Here is a 20,140-nt window from a genome sequence, read left to right on the forward strand (position 1 = left end):
TTTCATACCCATCATGTTCACTACTTCCTACCATATTTGTATTGCTTAAAAAGAGATTTATTTGGATGGAATAATACTTACATATTTTGCTGATTTCTTTTATTTCTTTTCAGCTGGACTTCTTAGAGTCCCCAGCAAACCCTTGATCCTGGCCAAGAGTACTTACAAAAAATCCAAAAAAGAAAAAACAAAAAACCAAAAAAACCTGACATCATAAAGTTGCTCTAGGAATTCCTGGATTCAGCCATTTGAAACGTGGCCAGTGTCAGTTCCTAAGCCTCCGAGGATAGAAAGCATAGGATCAGATGCCTTTGTGTCTCTTCATAGTCCAACTCTCAATGGAATAGCATGCTTTCCTGGAATGTCCATTCCAGGAGCTTTTAATTTGGAGGCATGATATTGTATTCTTGCCTAACTCTGGGATCCAAGAATAGAGGCAGCTCTCTAGTGAGATTTCTCAGCAAGAACATGACAATTTTTTTTCTTTTTTTAACAAGTTTAATTAGCATCAGTGAGATCCTTTTGGTAGGAAGCAATCATAAATATTTTTATTTTTGTGGGAAATAGTTATTGCTTCAAGAAAGATATACCCAGTAGAAATTGAATTCCCTCTTTCCCCTTGTTGATTTTTTTCCTGATGATAAAAGTACTATATATTCTCATATTCAGATAAAGCAAAGAGAGCACATGAGAAAAGGAAGGGTTTTCCATATTCTCACAATAAAAACCTCACCATTGTCTACTTTATCATATATATACTTTTAGAAATATTCTACACACACACCCAGAACAACATTTTTTAAACAAACACTAGATTCATATAATATACTTGCTTTTCAACTTGGATGCATTTCTACATCAATAAGGATAGCTTAGGGGCACCTGGGTGGCTCAGTTGGTTAAGCATCTGACTTCGGCTCAGGTCATGATCTCACTATCTTTGAGTTCGAGCCCCACATTGGGCTCTGTGCAGACAGCTCAGAACCTGGACCCTGCTTCAGGTTCTGTGTCACCCTCTTTCTCTGCCCCTCCCCTGCTCGTCCTCTGTCTCTCTGTCTCTCTCAAAAATAAACATTAAAAGAAATTAGAATAGCTTAGCACATCTTTAATGGCTGCATCGTGTTTCATTATATAGGATATAAGAGATGCTCTCACAAAAGTTTTTTCCATAGATTTCAATAATTCATGATTAATGGTTCTTTATTTTTTAAATTTTACTCATGTTTATTTATTTTGGAGAGAGAGAGAGAGAGAGAGAGAGAGAGAGAGAGAGAGAGAGAGAGAATGAGTGGGGGAGAGGCAGAGAGAGGGAGACACAGACTCTGAAGCAGGCTTCAGGCTCTGAGCTGTCAGCACAGAGCCCGGCGTGGGGCTCAAACTCATGAACTGTGAGATCATGACCTGAGCCAAAGTCAGACGCTCAACGGACTGAGCCACGCAGGCGCCCCCATGATTAATGGTTCTTTTTCAACATTTCCCCAAATCCTCCCCTCCCTTCTTCATTAATAATAGTTTGATGTGTACCCTTCCAGAGTTTCTGGTCATATATATATGTAGAGATATATGGGTATATAGTTATACACATATATATCATACAAGCATATATATAATGCAAACATATATAGAATATATATTCATGTATGTGGTCTTAAAACTATAAAAAGGATTGTACTATATACATCATTCTGTAACTGTTTTTCACTTAATATCTTCTCAGAAAGAATGATTCCACCGTCTTTGTTTCTTTCTTTTTTTTTTTTTTTTTGGTCTTCCTTCCTTTAATAAAAAATAAAATAATATATCCTAGTGATAAGAAATTTTAACAGTGGAATACATTTAAAAAATAGAATATGTTGAAGTATAAAAGTCTTTGAGAGTTACCCATCCCATCTTGTACTTAGAAATAATCATCCTTAGAAGTTGATTGACCTGGCAAATTTTGATCATTTTTGGAGGTGAGTGATAGATACATTGGGATCCATTATATTTCTGGTTTTTTTTCAAGATATGTTTGAAGTTTCCACAATGAGAAGTTGAAATTTCTTGAAGACTACTTAAAAAAAATATTTTTTAAATTAGGGGCGCCTGGGTGGCTCAGTTGGTTAAGCGTCTGACTTCAGTTCAGGTCATGATCTCATGGTTTGTGAGTTCGAGCCCTACATCAGGCTTGTTGCCGACAGTGAGGAACCTGATTGGGATTCTCTCTCTCTGCCCCTCCCTTGCTCTCTATGTCTCTTAAAATAAAAAAAACTTAAAAAGTTTTTTGTTTTTTGTTTTTTGTTTTGTAATTAGTGAAAACCTTTAGGTACCTTTTTAACGGGGAAAGCTTGAAGATGCTCTCACCACATTTAAGTGACTTTATTGACAGTCCAAGCTTCTGGCTTGGTCTTGAGCTAAGCAAGTCTGGGTGAGTCCAGGAAGAAAGAGGGGTGAGTGTAAGTAAAAGGTTTATGTGGTAATTGAAAGACTGGTGTCGGGGAAAGCAAAATGGATGCCTGGCCAAGATAGGAGTTCTTTGTAACAGTTTGGTGTTGCTTGTCATCTGAAATAGGTTCAAGACAAGGCGTGCCTGTGGTGGGGCTGGTGGTAGAAGGAGGTCCCAATGTCATCCTCGCGGTGTGGGAGACTGTGAAAGACAAAGACCCGGTGGTGGTGTGTGAAGGCACAGGCAGGGCGGCCGACCTCTTGGCCTTCACCCACAAACATTTAGCAGACGAAGGGTGAGTTGCTGACTCCTCAGTTTTTAAGCCACGGTGACTGTTTATTCCTCCATTTTAGTTCTTTAAGCTCTGCTTTTATGTGGGCCAGATATCCTTGGGGGCAGAGGCTGAGACTGGAATTAATTTTCCAGTGATTTTTATGTGTATTAATTAATGCCAAAATGCTCTCCCCTGATGCAAGTTGCTCTTTTTATAGCTGAAGAATGGTCCTGCCTCTATCAGGGGCTCTTGAACCCTGTCTGAGCTTCAAGGGAAAAAGCATCCGGGCGTGGGTGGGGGTGGGGGGTGTTGTTGAGAGAGGAGACGCTCCTGCAGTTGGCCTTGATAGCTGAGAAAACCCTGTGGTGACTGAGGAGACCAGTGCTGGCCCCCCGATCACCTTCAGATTCGTTTGCCATTAGTAAAAATAGCAGGAATTGGGGGAAGTCAGCATCCTGGCATTTATATAACATATGTTATATTTATTTGAGGCTTTAACTCTTTAGCCTTTTCAAATAAAAAGGTAGTTTTTCTCTAGGCATGCCTATATCCGGTGTGATTTTTCCAATTTCAAAAGCATAATATTTCTTCTGTGTAAGTAAATATGATGCCTATGAACTAAATGTTGGCCCCACCAGTTTACATAGTAAATGTGTATTCACTGCTTATGGTATAAATGCTCTGACGACCCTTTCCTTACACTCCCTCTCTCCCCTCAGCCCCTAGCCTCTACTTCTACGCTTTGACCCTGTTCTTATTCTTTCCCGTGTGTCTCTTTCCTAAATGTGTGCTTCTTAAACCTGGAGTGTCGGATTCTTTGAGATATGATGCCTGCAGTTTCTGGCGATGCACAGTCCCCTGGAAATCTGTCAGCTCGAGAACCTTGTCCTGGAGTGCATTCTTTCCAGGATCATGGTGGATCTGTTCACGCTCACTTTCAAATTCAGCCTCTCCAGGTGCCCTGCTTCCTTTTGCTTCCTCCTCATTTGCTCTCACAGCAGAAGCATCTACAGAAACCTTTTCAGTCGGATGGGACAGACAAGGGTTCCTGCACTGAAGTGTTTGGCTCGTTCTCTTCTCTGTGTTGCGCCAAGGCATTACCATTTCTCTCTCTTCCCAGGATCCTACGTCCTCAGGTGAAGGAGGAGATCATCTGCATGATTCAGAGCACTTTCAACTTTAGTCTTAAGCAGTCCAAGCACCTTTTTCAAATTCTCATGGAGTGTATGGTGCACAGGGATTCTGTGAGTATGATGAGTTGGTAACTTTACCAACTTTAAAACTGGTAATTTGCATCATTTGTAATATTTGTTTCCAAAACTTTTATTTTTTTTATTGTTTATTTATTTTTGAGAGAGCATGCATGTGTGTACGTGAGTGAGCAGGTTGGGGAGGGGCAGAGAGAGAGAGGCAGAAAGAATTTGAAGCAGGTTCCATGCTGTCAGTGCACAGCCTGACTCGGGGCTCGAACCCACAAATCGTGAGATCATGACCTGAGCTGAAGTCGGATGCTCATCTGATCGAGCCACCCAGGCACCCCTCCGCAACATTTAAAACTAAGGGTTTTTTTTTTTCTTTTTTTAAGATTTTATTTTAATATTTACTTTTTAAGTAATCTCTACACTTAGTGTGGGGCTCAAACTCATGGCCCCAAGATCAAGAGTCACATGCTTTTCCAACTGAGCCAGCAAAGTGCCTCCAAAATAAGGAGTTTTTAATTTTACTTTGATTGTATATAGATCTGGAGAACTTCACCCTTATTTGAGTCAACTTGGCTTTTTATTCCCTGCCCTCCCCACCTCCCTACAATGCTTCACATTTCAGACTGCACTTAGGAGAAAAACCAACATGTCAGTATTACGGAAGAGTGAGCACATTTAGTGATGATCACACATAAATATTTTCAGAGGGTAAAAGCATAGCTCCATGTGTTCTCTCCTGGCTTAGGTGACTGCATCATAACATCCTAGTAAATCATGTAGGAGATCTTTGGGGATGTACTGAACAATGGGAAATGTGGGAATTTACTCTGGGCCAGAAAATGGAGACCACAAACTATGGACTGTAAACATAATATAGACTCGTGAAAAGATTTTCGTGTTTTAGGGTACTTTGATCAAGATTTTTATCAATGACTTAGATGATATAAAGCCAACAGGTATAGTAAACATGCAAATATGTCATGATTCACAGTGATCTTTCCACAATTCAAAAGCTAGGCCAAATCACACAAGATTTTAGTAATATTTAAGCACCTGGCCTCAGACAAACAAATTGAACAAATTCAGGCTGGACAAAGCATGGATAAACATATGTGAAAAACACTTTTAAAGGTGTCAGTTGACCTAATAACCACAAACATAACAACCTTGAGTGAGTGCAATATGGCAGTGACTGTTTATTCCAATTTCAGAGATGCCAAAGCTACAACCTAGAGAACTTAGGTGATTTGCACAGAGTCAGCAGTTATAGAATGATAGAACTGAAATGGGGCTCAGAGTTGAAATTTTGTGCGTGGCCTACTACATTTGATATCTCCCATAGTACTCAGTAAGGAAAGGACAACTTAAAGAGATCACCCTTCTATTTGTGTCTTCCTGTCATCAAAGAGAGTAACAAACAGTGTAACGATCAAAGAGGAGGCAAGAGTAGGCAGCGATGGGTTTGCACATCTTAGGAATTAGGTCCTCGACGTCTGCATAATTGAGAGTTGATTTTATTCATGCACATAAAGGGGCTGTTAGTTGGAGGGAAATGTGGAAGCATCTGAATTGTGGAAGCATTGTTATTCTATCTTTACAGGACCTTAGAGATTATTTAGTGGGTTCCTCTCACCTTGTAGATGAGAAACCTGAGGTTCAGTGGCCTGTAGGTATTTCCCTCAAACTCACTAGTTGGTGGCGTTTCTGGGCTTGCCAGACTTAGCTCTTTTTTTCCAAATACTTCCCTTTACTATATAAAATATATTTGCATTTAGAAAGCTTGAGATACATTCCTTAACAGCAAGCAGCCTTTTATAATCATAAATAAAATCCTTATTTGTCTTAAAAAAATCAGTCTCATGTCCGGATGCATTGGACGTTGACATTGTGAAGACTGGCTGTGCCCATCCGTTGTAGTTACTCACTGGGTGCATTGTAATTGCCTCACTTATTTTATGAAAAATCCTTGAGGATTCACTTCTCATGAAAAAAGCAAAAATTTTAGTTTCTCAGACTACGTGAACAGAAGGATGTCATATGGTATTGCTTCAAAAGGAATGTTTTTGTTTTGTTTTTTTTTTTTCACATTAGGAATTGACACCGAGGGGCTCCTGGGTGGCTCGGTTGGTTAAGTGTCTGACTTTGGCTCAGGTCATGATCTCGCAGTTCATGGGTTTGAGCCCCACATTGGGCTCTGTGTTGATGGCTCAGAGCCTGGACCTGCTTCAGATTCTGTCTCTCCCTCTGTCTCTGCCCCTCCCCTGCTTGCACTCTGTCTTTCTCTCTCTCTCAAAAATAAATAAGCATTAAAAAAAAATTTTTTTAAAGGAATTGACACTGAGTTTCTTTTCATTATAGTGTATCCATAGTAAATTTAGTGTAGTCATGTTTTTTCATGTGTTTCCTGTAGGACACATGGAATTTTTACATTTTTTTTTCCCTTGAGCTTCCACAATTCTCTATTACCCTATTTAAAAAGTTTTCTATGAGTAAAAAGGGAAAGTAACAAATCAAGGAGATTAACCCTATGTGGTTTTTTACATTAATGTTTTGCTCAAGTCATTAGCTCTAGAATGCATTTTGTGGGTACTTTTTGAAACCATTTCTTTATGAGTTCCCAAAATGTGTGGCTTTCTGTGTTTCAACTGCTATAGATGACCATATTTGATGCTGATTCTGAGGAGTCACCAGACCTTGATTTAGTAATCCTAACAGCTCTGCTAAAAGGTGAGTGTCTGATGAGGGTTACATGTCTTCCTCGTTTCCTCTTCTCACGTTCCGTGGAACTCAGTATTTTTTATGTGGATATTTTAAATAGGATCTGTGCTTGTTCCCTTCTTTACCCTAGGCACAAATTTAGCAGCATCAGAACAATTAAATCTGGCAATGGCTTGGGACAGAATGGACATTGCCAAGAAACATATCCTAACTTATGGACAACATTGGAAGGTATAGTGAGAATGAAGTTATTTGGGAAAAATATTTGGCTTGTAAGGGAGGGCCAAAAAAAAAAATGGAGGAGAGATAGATTGGTTTGGGAGGGGTATGGAGGTAGCATTGCAATAGCTGGGTCCCCAGGATACCGGAGACATTTTTCTCATCAACTTTGTCTCCTTAAAAACATGTCTTTCCCCCTCAGGCTCTGCAGCCTGATTGAAACACGCAAACAAAGTTGGGAGAAAGAAAGAATGGAAGCATATTTTATTTATTTTTTCTATGGCCAGATTTTTATATTGTGATTTCAAACTTGAAGTTTTCCTTATTTTTGAATTAAAATGTACTCACAATAGAAATAAGTGAAAACAGCGAAAAAGTGAAAGAAGAAAGATTATCCATTGTGCTAATGATAATCACTATTAACATTTCGTTTTTAAGAATTGCAGTTGTGACCATACCATTGGTATATTATTTTTCAGTCAAACTAATACATGCACATTATTTAAAACTTTTTTTTTTTTTGAGAGAGAGAGGGAGGAGGGAGAGCACGTGAGGGAGAATGTGCACACGTGTGCATGAGCAGGGGAGGGTCAGAAAGAGAAGGAGAGAGAGAGGGAACCCCAAGCAGGCTCTACACTGTCGGCACAAAGCCCAATGTGGGGCTTGATCCTGCCAACAGTGAGATCATGACCTGAGCCAAAATCAAGAGTCAGACGCGTAACTACCTGAGCCACCCAGGTGCCCCATTTTTAAAACATCTAATGGTACTAAAAGGCACTAAAACAATAACAACAACAAACAACAACAACAACAACAAGAAACACAGTAGTTCTTTGGCCTGCTGACCAGGAGACCCAAGTATTTTTGACATTTTCTGATTGTACTGATATTTCAAAATCTCCATATTTCTAAATAACAAATCATATTGCTCTTTTCTGATTCATCTATTTTAGAGACCTCTCAACATTTCTCTCTGTGATGCTGTCCTCACTGCTACAATCTGGACTGGTTGCCTATTGTTCCCGGTTCTGGGCTGTCGTGCTGGAATCTACCTTCATCGTAGTGGAGATTCCCTTTGCCTCTCTCCTGTAGTGGAGCACCTGTTCTCTGTATCCCGTGCCTTCCTCTTGTTTGGCTTGCTGTTTTATTTTAATGGGGTGCATCCTTCAGTAGCTTTCTGAGAAAGGGAACATGGGAGAGAAACATTTTGAGAGCTCACATGTCTGGAGATCTTTTAATTAAAGACGAGAACTCATTTTGAATGCTTAGCTTCCAGCATTCAACATTGCTATTGAGAATAAAAATCTTTCTGTTTTCTGCTCCTTTGTCACCATTTCTTCTCCTCTCTGGAAGTTCAAAAAAATATCTTTCTAGTATTTTCCGATTTCACAATGATGCGTGCTGCTTTGAGTCTGGATATCCATAATGCTGGGCAGATGCTTTCAACTTAGCAATCACATGTTTCCATGCTGGGGAATTTGCTTCCTGTTTTTTCTGGGTTCTCTTTCTGGAATTCATAGCATTTAAATGTTGGACCTATGGACTGCTCCTCTAATCTTATCTTTTCCCTTTTATCTTCTATATCTTTCCTTTGCTAGATTTCCTCAATTTTCCTTTTCATGCCTTATGTGGAGCGTTTTGTTTCTGGTAGCATACTATTAATTTCTAGGAGCAAATTTGTTCTTTGCCTTTTTTTTTTTTTTAAAGCATCCTGAATGTAGTATCTTATTTCGCTGAGGATATTGATAGGTTTTTTTTGTTTTTGTTTTTGTTTTTGTTTTTGTTTTTGTTTGAGGTTTTCTTCTTCCTGCATTGTCTGATTCTTACTGATTGATGTTTTGTGGTGTGTTTTTTCTGGGCTTTTTATTTAAGAGTGGAGGGGAGAAAGCTCTTTAGAAATTCTGAGCATCTAGGTGAAGCTTAGCTGTAGTTTTGAGCTTCGCAGTGGAGTGATCTGGACGCTGTTTGTTGGGGGACCTGAGATGACAGCATATTCCTGCCTTTTCTCTTAGTTCCTTTACCAGAAAAGAATCCTCCAGACCCCTGCCTGGATAAGGTAAAAGCCTTGTTGCTAGTGTTAATGGAGGTCAGACAGGGGAAGAGGATTGGGAAGGTCTCAACATTAGTAATTCACTATTTGTACATCGATGTCATCCTGGAGCTGCCAGGATTTTGTGGCAGAGATCTGTTTGGTTCTTGGCTTTTCCCAGTTTTGATTTCTGGGGACTTTTACCTTGGGGGATTCTGGGGACTACTAAGTCAAGTACCACTTGACCATCTCCTTTCCGACTTCCAAAATGTTACTCTCTGGACCTCTGTGTTCTTGTGGATTAATTTCTTTAAGAAAAATTATTTTGCTATAATTTTAGTAAAGTTTTAGGCCAGAATAAAATTAAATGAGTGTTTTTAATTTGTCATTTGTATTCAGATACCAGTGTAGTTTAAATGAAAACATGCCAAGTGAACACAACAACAAAAAAATAACCTTGATTTTTGTTTTATTAGAATTGCATTAAACCTACACATTAATTTGGGATGTTTACAATTATCAGTCTTCTGGAACCAGAACAGATTTATTTAAGGTGTCTTTTGTGCCTTCAAGTTCACTTTTTATTATTTCTTCACTCAGGTCCTGAACATTTCTACTACGATTGTATTTTATGATTGTTGTGTCTGTATTGAGATCAAATATATGTAATTCTTTAGTTATTTCTACTTTTTCAAGTTTCTGCTTTCTTAATTATCTCTATGTCTCTTATGTATTTCTACCTTCCGAAGCCTGGCACACTGGAGCAAGCAATGTTAGATGCTTTGGTGATGGATCGAGTGGATTTTGTGAAGCTCCTAATAGAATATGGAGTGAACCTCCATCGCTTTCTTACCATCCCCCGACTGGAAGAGCTCTATAATACAGTGAGTATGGGAACATCCCATCAACCACCTCCCTTAGGCTTTATTTATTAATTAGCTTAAGCTTTAGCTTAAGCTAAATGAATATTAAATGTTCGTCTCCTTGAATATTCACGCACAAAGATAAATTAGAGATTTCTCAACCAAAGGGCAAACATTCTTACCAAATCTATTTTATCCTATAGTCATTTCTGTGTTTTTTATTTTAATTAATTACACAGAATAGAAATATAAACTCATCTAAGAAAATACCACAGTAAGACCATAATTAAAGCCAATAATGTGAATAAGGACAAATTGCTTTTATTGAGTTGTTGGAGGCATCTCAACCTAAGGCCACTGTTAAAAGTCTGTTCCTGCAACTTTCCTATGCAAACCCTTTATTGAACATAGACCAGCTTACTCACTGTAAAAACACCATTCGCTCAAGCCAAGCACCCTTCTTGAAATGTCCTTTCTTGGCCTTTGAATCTCACCCTTTCTTCAAAGCCCTATTCAAGGCCTGCCTTTTTGAATATTCCAGTTCACAGTAAATCTGATCTTATGGTACATACTTTTTGCAACTCTTTTTGAACACACACAGTCTTAATAGTTTAGGTTATTTTCTCATGTAAGTCCCCACTCTCTTCAATTAGACTGTAAACACTATGAAGAAAGTACTTCTATTCTTCACTGACTCCCTCAAAACTTGCCTGAGTGTGGTAAGCATTCAATAAGTATTTGTTGATGGAATGTAATTGTGTGATGGATGGGGTTTGTAATTGTGTAGTTTATATACGATAAAGGATAGCTATAAACTATTTAAAATTTATTTTTATCTCTTGAAAAAAATAAAGTTAATTACGTTTTTACTATCTACGTATATATCTCTTTAAAATACATCTTGGGGGCACCTGGGTGGCCCAGTCTGTGAAGCCCCTGACTTCAGTTCAGGTCATGGTCTCAACGGTTAGTGGGTTGGAGCCCCGCGTCGGGCTCTGTGCTGACCGCTCAGAGCCTGCAGCCTGCTTCGGATTCTGTGTCTCCCTCTGTCTCTGCCCCTTCCCTGCTCACACTCTGTCTCTGTCTCTTTCTCTCTCTCTCTCTCAAAATAAACAAACATTAAAAAAACTAAAAAAACATACATCTTGCTTTGAAAAGTATTTCAATCTAATTATGTCTTCTCTTAGGGAGTACCTTTCTAATAATTGGGGTGAGCTTCATTACTAAAGAGGTTGAAGACAATTGTCAGTATTCTGGGTTATTTGTACATTCTGAAATAAAATATTTTTTCCCCTTGCACGTGGTAATTAAAAGGAATCATTTTTTTCTTTTCTTCTTTATGACAGAAACAAGGACCAACCAATATGCTCTTGCATCATCTCGTCCGAGATGTAAAGCAGGTAACCTAATTACGAATGCGGACAGATTTCTTTGTGTATTGCCTTAGCTTTGTGATTGAGGTATTGCCAGATTTTGCCCTGTAAAATGTACATTTGGATTTTCTAGTGAATTACCTACCCTCTTTGCCTCCGCCTCTGAATAATTTCATCACCAAACAATACTCGGAAGGTTTTTTTTTCCTTACAATTTATTTTATGTTTTTAAGGATTTGACCTACCAAGTAAGTGGCACTAATAATTATTTTCTCTGATAAAATATGAACCGGAGACATATAAAACTTTCAATCAGAACATTAGCTCAACATGATACAACAGTATTGCCAATGATGATAATATTTGCTGAAAATAAAGAAATTTTGTCCTTGTCCGGTTGTCTTTATCAGAGGACTAATATGTGCTTTGCATTGTTTTGTTATTGTTTTGACTATAAGCGATAGCTTGGGGTCCCTATCTTCTTTTTTAAGCCTACACATTGTTCTAGGGAGCCAGGAGGAATCACACTGCTCTATACCCTTGCTCATATTCTGCTTATAGTGTTCGCATTGAACTCTGAGTTAGGTCAGACTTCAAATAAAATCATCTGTTAGTTACCAAACCTTCCCAACTTTTTTTGTTTTTTAATGTTTTATTTATTTTTGAAAGACAGAGAGAGAGAGACAGAGTACAAGCAGGGGAGGGGCAGAGAGAGAGGGAGACACAGAATCTGAAGCAGGCTCCAGCCTCCGGGCTGTCAGCACAGAGCCCAGGCAGGACCAAACTCATGAATGCAAGATCATGACCTGAGCCAAAGTTGGATGCTTAACTGACTGAGCCACCCAGGAGCCCCCAAACCCTCCCACTTTAACAGACTTTTATGCCTTAATTCCTTCTCTTTTAATCACCAAGAACTTTTATTCACATCTGCAGACAATTAGGAGAGACTTTTTTTTGTCCCCATGATTAAAATCCATCCCTGGCACAGTTTAAAAGTACTTCCCTCATTTCTCTGAAGTCTGGTTTTCTTGATGGAGAGTGTCCAGGCTTTCTGGCTATGTTGACGTGGTGGGAGAGCCTTGGCGGAGGAAGACGTGTAGTTGGCAAAGTTAGACGTAAGGAAAAGAGTCCGTGGTGATATAAATTTAGTTTGCGTGATTTCTGCTGGATCAAAATAATTCTCTGTAGATTATTTCCTTGAACTTTGATTCCATTACAGTAAGTGAAAGAAAAAGGAATGGAATAAGTTAAATCTGCTTTTAACTAGGAGCAACTAAGAACATTAGTTTTGGTATTCCTTGCAAAAAGTAAATTATGGTTATGAAAAAGAAATTATTTACATTCATTCATATGTGAAATATGTAAATACGTATTTATATCATTTATTGCATCTATTTATAAATAAGCAAATATATATGTATATAAAGCCTTATTTCTTGTTCAAAGCTTTGTGAATGTTGTTCATAATCTGTTTGTTTCAAAGATCTTGTTCAGCACCATGTGTGCCTTAAAAATGTTGAAATAAGTTGGATAGAGAAAGACAAATGCTGTGTGATTTCACTTAGATGTGGACTCTAGTAATCAAACAGAAACAGACTCGCAGATTCAGAGATCAAATTGTTGATTCCTGGAGAGGGCCAGAGTTGGATGGTGGGCTCAATAGGTGAAGGATATTATACAATAAATACGTCCTGGGGATGTAATGTACAGCATAGGGAAAATAGTCAACGGTATGGTACTAACTTTTTATGGCAACAGGTGATAACTAGACTTATCATGGGGACCATTTCATAATGTATAAAAATATGAAATCACTTTGATATGTACCTGAAACAAATAGGATAGTGTTTGTCAATTATACTTTAATTTAAAAAATGTACTATGAATGGTAGTTGAGAGTAACAGTTACGAAGAGGTAGTAAGGTGGGTTTTAAGTGGTCAAAGTAATCTTCATTTAGACCAAGACCCATGTACGTGGAAATCTGCTGCTTAGCCCTCCTGCTCACCATTACATGTGTTTCGGTAGCTTCATGTTTTGATATCTTACTTTGTTCTATCATTCCATGTTCCTTATTTCTATTTGCTCTACTTCCTTCCATATTCTCATGTTGTGTGTGATATAGTCCACACAGTGCAGAGGGCTATAGCCATTTCAATGGAGAGGTGAAAGATTTTGGATCACCTACATTCAGTATATTGAGGGGGAGGAAGAAATTTTCCTCAGTCCAAGGTTCTTCCAGCTGGACTAAGAATTAAATTTTACATGCGACAGATTAGCAGGAAAAAAAAACACACCCAAAGTTTTATTGTGTGCACACAGAGACCCAATAATGAAATTGAGACCTCAAGAAATGACCAAGGCAGGCAGTTTTTATACTTTTCAGACAAAAAGACAATACATCTATGAGGAATTGACAGGACAAAGAGAGTTAACTTTGGGAGCTTCGGTTAGTAAGGAGTTCTAAACAGAATTTGGCAGGGGGAGTAAATTAGTAAAAAGTAACAAGGTTGTTTATTCAGCCTTCTCCACTCTAAATTTCTCATCTCTGGTGAAAAGGATGTCTCTTTATCTCGTGGTACAGGGAGGGTACCTTTTACAGGGAGAGTTATTTCCTGCTTTCAAGGGGACAGAGTCAGTCTGAGTGTTTTCTGGTACAGGCTGTCTCTTAAGTAACTTTTATTCAAAATAATATGTCAAAATGGCACATTTTGGTGATATCCTCCAGTGATTTGACTTCTGCTATAGTAGATCCACAATTTCCCGTTAAAAACAATCTTTTAACTATATTTAAGTGTATTTTCTTATAAAGTATGTGTATGCATGAGAGAGAGAGAAAAAAAAGAGAGTTGAATGAGCAAATATAAGCACACATTTGATGTCTGTGAAACTAAAAACACATTAAGGCCAAATTCGTTTTTCCATCTGAACAAGCAGACTGTATCAATAGTTGGTCATATTAATCAACCAGTTTGTAAAGATGATTGAAAAGCGTGAGTCCGCCTCTTTGCACTTGAGGCAAAGGTTATGGGTTATGTTCTAACAGATGGCAAACCAGACCAAAAAAAGGCACTGAAAGTTACAGTCCATTACATGGTTTTGTTTCAGCATGCCCTTCTCTCAGGCTACAGAATAACACTGATCGACATTGGATTGGTCATCGAATACCTCATTGGTGGAGCTTATCGCAGCAGCTACACTAGAAAAAGTTTCAGAGCCCTCTACAACAACCTCTACAGAAAACGTAAGGTGCCACAATTGGTAAGTACCTGAGTAAAATTGGGGATGATAACTAGGAGTTACACGTTTCGAAAAATGGCTTCGGAAGTTCAGATGGGAATAGCTTCTAAAACGGACATCTGTGTTTATGGACATTCACTGAGTCTCTGCTACGTGTCAATGGCAGTGCTGGTCTAGGTTGGACCTAAAGATCAGGAGTTTAGAAACTCTCAGAGGAAACAGATTTATGAATAACTAGCCATAATATGGAACAGGATACAATATGTGATGTACTGCCATAGAAGCAATGTGTTGAGAAAGATTTGATGGGGGGATGACCAGTTCTTTTCTCTCCTTTTGAAAGTATAGAGGGGAAAAGATTACTGGGCTTACATCTGTGAACTCCTAGTAGTCCGTAGTCTGGAAACCACAATCTTGGCACAGGTGTGTAAGGGTTATATTGGAAAATGCATGCAGAGTGTACTAGGTAAAAACACACACTGTACATACTTTATTTTCCATCATGTTTTCGAAAGTCTAGGAATGCAAAGTTAGAGTTGCTGCCTGGTTGATTAGCAGAGAAAACATTGCTGGTTTCTTAAAACCGCTGTTATTAACCGGTAGACTGAAGAGAGCCTTTCTTCTTAGAGGTTAATGGAAGTGTTAGAAAAGGTGGTCCGGGGCATTCTGGGGCAGTGACAGGCACAGTGCTGTGGACACGAGGATATGTTTCTGCAGTGGCAAGGAGGCCTTTGCTGCTGGTGCCGTGCTGACAGGTTGTGCAGGATGAGACTAGAAAGGAGGTTTGGGGTGGGCTCACAGGAAGAGTCCAGAATATGAGGCCACCTTTATTTATAAAGAATCAGGTAAAGTGAAAGCCCAACTTGTCTGTAAGAAATAAAAGAGTAAAACAAAAAGAAACTCAAATCTCACAGAGAAAATAATCTTCCCTGAGATTTCAAAGGCATAGGGATGCACTTGACATATGAGCTCCTTCACTTGAACTAAGTATTCCTTGCTGTGAGGTTCCCTGGGATAGGTATGAGGACTGACTGTGGCCTCGCTGTAGCCCAGCGGGGAACTTACTAGGCAAGTACCCCTAGTGGTTTTTTTTCTTTTGAAATGGTATGAAATTACTACCCATTTCTCTGACTGTTTTCTGGTGAAGGAGTAGAGTTATTAGTAAATTCTGATGGTAAGTTAGATTGTAGCACTTACAAACACATGGTTTGGAGTCAGAGAGATTTGGGACAGAGGATTAGTTTTGCTCCATGTGAAATCTTGAGTGAGAAACTTAACGTTTCTGTGTGTCATTTTCCTTATCTATAAAATGGGAATAATAATAGAACATCTCTTTCATAAATTCATCAAAAGGATTAAATAAAGTAACACCCGAAAGCACATATTCCTAGTATATGGAGGGTATAGAGTATGAATAATAATAGTCATTATGATTACTACTGACAATGCTATTAATTCTGTATCACAATGATAATGATAATAATTTGAGTATTTTTTTAGAAGTCCAGATCCCATCATTTCTCTAATTTATATCTGTAGAATGTAAACTTAAATAGATAGATAGATAGATAAAGTAGCTCAAAGGCCATAGTTTGTATCAGCCCCTTTAAGAATGCTTCTTTTGGTTTCTCATTGATGAAAGCTTCATGCTGATAAGCAACAAATTATGTTGTTATTGGGTCTAATCACTGGAATTGCAGTGGTGATTCATAATATCTGGAGAAGTTCCATAACTTTCTAACTTAACCTTGGAGTTGTTTGTGAGTGGGAACTTTCTCTTATCAGAACTGTGAATCTTTATTGCCTCTTCTGAACTCGTTCCAGGTATAGAACATCCATTGATTTTTAATGGAATTTCCACATAGAGAAGGAATGCAGATATATAATAGGGAACAAAAGAGCATGTTCTCTCAGACGTTAGGAAATAACTGTGCTTAATAAGGAGGTGATCATGAGAGGCTTTTGTGGGGTGAGTAATTAATTCTAATTATGGGCTAGAGACAGAACCATTGGATACTTGGTAGGATACCTGATACAATATAATATTTTGTTTTCATTACTGTCTAGAAATGAAATGTTCATTGTCACCATAATAATATTCATTTCCCTTTTTGTTTTGTTTGAAAAACAAAATAACGTATGCCAGCAAGTGACCAGTTTTGCTGAAAGCCGTTCCCAGCCCCCTCTGCACCGAAGACGTCCCTCAGGAAATAGAAAGGAATCCGCAGAAAGCACTCTGCACTCCCAGTTCATTAGAACCGCCCAGCCTTACAAATTCAAGGTACCACTTATTTAGTTTTAGAAATGAAAAAAAAATTTTTTTTATTTTTTAGAGAGAGAGGGAGAGAGAGAGAAAGAGAAAGAGAAAGAAAGAATCCCAAGCAGGCTCCACACTCAGCACAGAGCCTGACACGGGCTGGATCCCATGACCCTGGAATCACGACCTGAGCTGAGATCAAGAGTTGGACACTCAACCAACTGAGCCACCCAGACGCCCCTGAAACTTTTTTTTTAAAGTAATCTCTCTGCCCAATGTGAGGTTTGAACTCAGAACCCTGAGATCAGCCAGGTGCCCCACTACTTATTTACTTTTAGACTTGAAAATAAAATTGTTCTTGCAGATTAGACCATTTCTTCATTTAAAGTTGGAGACGGGGAGGCACCAATAGACCATTTGCAAGTACCGTAGGAAGGTGGGTGCCACCGCCGTCTTCCAACAACAACTGAGCGCTGTGAGCAACGTTGCTATTCCACTGCTCCTCGCATTCCCTTAGTTCACTTTCCTCAGGGCTACGTGCTTTTGCTCAAGTTTCTGTATACACGATTCCTATGTTGGCTCAAAGAGGTTTGCTTTCCATAGCTCCTAGGATGAATGGATAGTTTATCAAATTACCCTTGATCACCATCAATGAATACAAATTCCTTTTATTTATAGAAATAGAGGAAGCTTATAGTTTTCTCTCTTATCCCCTTTTATCAAAAAGAATGATCATTGAATCTTGTTATTTAGCAGGCATTACTTTGGGTGCTTGGTGGAATTTGGGATGCAGATGGGTGGAGAAGATATAAAGATGACTGAGAAATGATCCCACTCTCCCCGAAGTAATATAGTATTGCAGCATGATAAATATTGAAATAGAAATACGCACATAGTGATATAGAAGCACATGGGGGAGTTAGGCAGTAGCATTTCTGATGGGCTGTAAAGTGTTAGCTTGCCAGGCAGAGAATAGTATTTCATTATTACATATTACTATTACTAGAGGAAAATAATCAGAATAAAGGAAAGGAAACTTAAAACCGATCAGTTTGGATACATGTTGTCAATACTAGTGACATTTTTCTGAGGGAAAGATAATGAATCGATTTATAAAGTAAGGTTAGAGTAATTGAATAGCTCTCATTTATCCAGTATGTTATTTTGACCTATTTCTTGGAGAAATTAAAAATTGTCATATAGTTATTGGGTCTATCCCAAAGGCGTAGTGTTTTAAGTTGTGCTAAATAAACACAAGGTATCTCAGCTTCTGGACCCTGTATCTGTCAGACACAATGAGAAATAGATCACCTAAAAGACCAAAATTTTGATTTCTGGTTTATAAAGTTCCATTGTTATTTCCATCTCTTGTCAATGATTTAAAAAATATTCTTAGGATACCTGATATGTTTCATTAGGTCAAATATCATGCATCTGAGTATTTGGGACTCCATTTGTATTTTATTTTCCAACAGGAAAAGTCTGTAGTCCTTCATAAATCAAGGAAGAAGTCAAAAGAAGAGCAAAATATATCAGATGACCCTGAGTCTACTGGCTTTATTTACCCTTACAATGACCTATTGGTTTGGGCTGTGCTAATGAAAAGACAGAAGATGGCCATGTTCTTCTGGCAGCATGGAGAGGAGGCCACGGTCAAGGCAGTGATTGCTTGTAAACTCTACCGAGCCATGGCCCATGAAGCTAAGGAGAGCAACATGGTGGATGATGCCTCAGAAGAGTTGAAAAATTACTCAAAGTAGGAGTTCTCTCTTCACTTCATACTAAACATCGACAGTTCTTAGAATGGTTAGACACTTTTATCTCCCTCAACTTAGAACTTGTAAGACGCATGGGCTTGTTGCCGTGCATTTCCTGGGCTCTCCTGTAAATAAGGGTCTTTAGGTATTTCAGGGTGCTTTGTGGAACAAGCAGAAGAGAATCGAGAGTTGGTCCTCAAATTAGGAGAGCTGGGTTTTGGTCTTAGTCCAGCTGTTTACTAATTGGGTGATTAGTTGGCCAGATTTCAGGACTCTAGTTTCCTCACACAGAATGTTCAGTTAATGATTTTGAACTCTCATACTCTTTGATACTAAGTTAAGTGAAAACTTGTTGTTTACTTGTAGTACCTTTCAGGCAGGAAAACAAATAAATGTGTTATGTGTCAAAGAACCAGAGCATGATGGCAAAAGATAGAAAAGTTAGAAATAGTTTTGATTTTTTTTTTTTTTTATTACTGAAGCATTATAATAGTGAGGAAAGAAGAGGGGCTAGAGTTAATGGAAACTAATGTGTAATTGTGACTTTTAAGTTTCAGAGAGGAGCGCCTGGATAGCTCAGTCGATTAAGTGTCAGACTTTTGATTTTGGCTCAGGTCATGATCTCACAGTTTGTGGGTTTGAGTCCCACATCGGGCTCTGTGCTGACAGCATGGAGCCTGCTTGGGATTCTCTCTCTCCCTCTCTTTCTGCCCCTCTCCTGCTCGCTCTTTCTCTTTCTCTCTCAAAATAAATAAATAAACTTTAAAATAAAATAAAATAAAATAAAATAAAATAAAATAAAAGTTCCAGAGAGGGGCACCTGGAAGGCTCAATTTGAGCCCTGAGTCAGGCTCTGTTCTGACAGCTTGGAGCCTGCTTGGGATTCTCTCTGTTTCCCTCTCTCTCTGCCCATCCCCTGTTCTCTCTCTCAAAATATATACACAGTTTTTAAAAATAATTAAAAAAAAAGATTCCAAGAGAATAGCAGGGTCTGCTTCTTAGAGTAAACAACATCCCCAAAAATGTCTCCAAGTCTAGCTTCTTACTCAAGTCATCTATTTATTTTCTAAAATGTTAAGGAAAAAAAAGGGTGACCCCATGATTTTCCTTAATCGCTAGTTCAGTATTGAACAGTCTTTTCTGTAAAAAAATTCTTTATTAGGTCTTGTCAGAGAGCCCCAAACCAAGCTATATATAGCCTGGTTTGTAGTGTAGACAGGCTTCTCTCCATGAATAGATAGCTCAGCCATGCCTGGTATAAACCAAATTCTGGAAAGGGAGAACCGTTCATCTGAGCAGCAATCACTTTCAAATAGCTTTTGCAATCTGAGGTTATTCTGTTGCTGTTCATTCTTTTGCATCGGTCTTTCCTGAGTCTCCTCTCTCATCGTTTTGAATGTTACTGGGACTCTCACCTGCATTTTTTTTTTTTTTTTTTTTTTTTTTTGCCACTAACTGTGTGTCATTACAGACAGTTTGGCCAGCTTGCCCTGGATGTGTTGGAGAAGGCATTCAAGCAGAATGAAAGAATGGCCATGAAACTGCTGACCTACGAACTCAAGAACTGGAGCGATGCCACCTGTCTGAAACTGGCCGTGTCTGGAAGGTTGCGGCCCTTCGTTTCACATACTTGCACCCAGATGCTGCTAACAGACATGTGGACTGGGCGCCTGAAAATGAGGAAACATGCTTGGCTAAAGGTACATTGACTCACAGAGAACGCACTGGTGGTTGCCAAAGGGGAGGAGGCTGGGGGGATGGGCAAAATGGGTGAAGGGGAGAGGC

General features: G+C 38.8%; 1 protein-coding gene across 9 annotated transcripts in view; it reads left to right on the forward strand.

The window, feature by feature from the left end:
- TRPM6 (transient receptor potential cation channel subfamily M member 6) overlaps positions 1-20,140 on the forward strand; it is a 199,046-nt gene that overhangs the window by 102,807 nt on the left and 76,099 nt on the right. For all 9 annotated transcript variants that reach the window (XM_053205267.1, XM_053205268.1, XM_053205269.1 and 6 more), the window contains 10 exons: positions 2,552-2,720; positions 3,820-3,943; positions 6,556-6,628; positions 6,750-6,850; positions 9,617-9,751; positions 11,077-11,130; positions 14,210-14,362; positions 16,488-16,622; positions 18,074-18,354; positions 19,827-20,055. In XM_053205267.1, coding sequence (XP_053061242.1) covers positions 2,552-2,720; positions 3,820-3,943; positions 6,556-6,628; positions 6,750-6,850; positions 9,617-9,751; positions 11,077-11,130; positions 14,210-14,362; positions 16,488-16,622; positions 18,074-18,354; positions 19,827-20,055 — 1,454 coding nt within the window. The remainder of the gene's footprint in view (positions 1-2,551; positions 2,721-3,819; positions 3,944-6,555; positions 6,629-6,749; positions 6,851-9,616; positions 9,752-11,076; positions 11,131-14,209; positions 14,363-16,487; positions 16,623-18,073; positions 18,355-19,826; positions 20,056-20,140) is intronic.

This window comes from Acinonyx jubatus, chromosome D4 (assembly GCF_027475565.1).
Source record: "Acinonyx jubatus isolate Ajub_Pintada_27869175 chromosome D4, VMU_Ajub_asm_v1.0, whole genome shotgun sequence".
In the NCBI taxonomy this organism is placed as follows: domain Eukaryota; kingdom Metazoa; phylum Chordata; class Mammalia; order Carnivora; family Felidae; genus Acinonyx; species Acinonyx jubatus.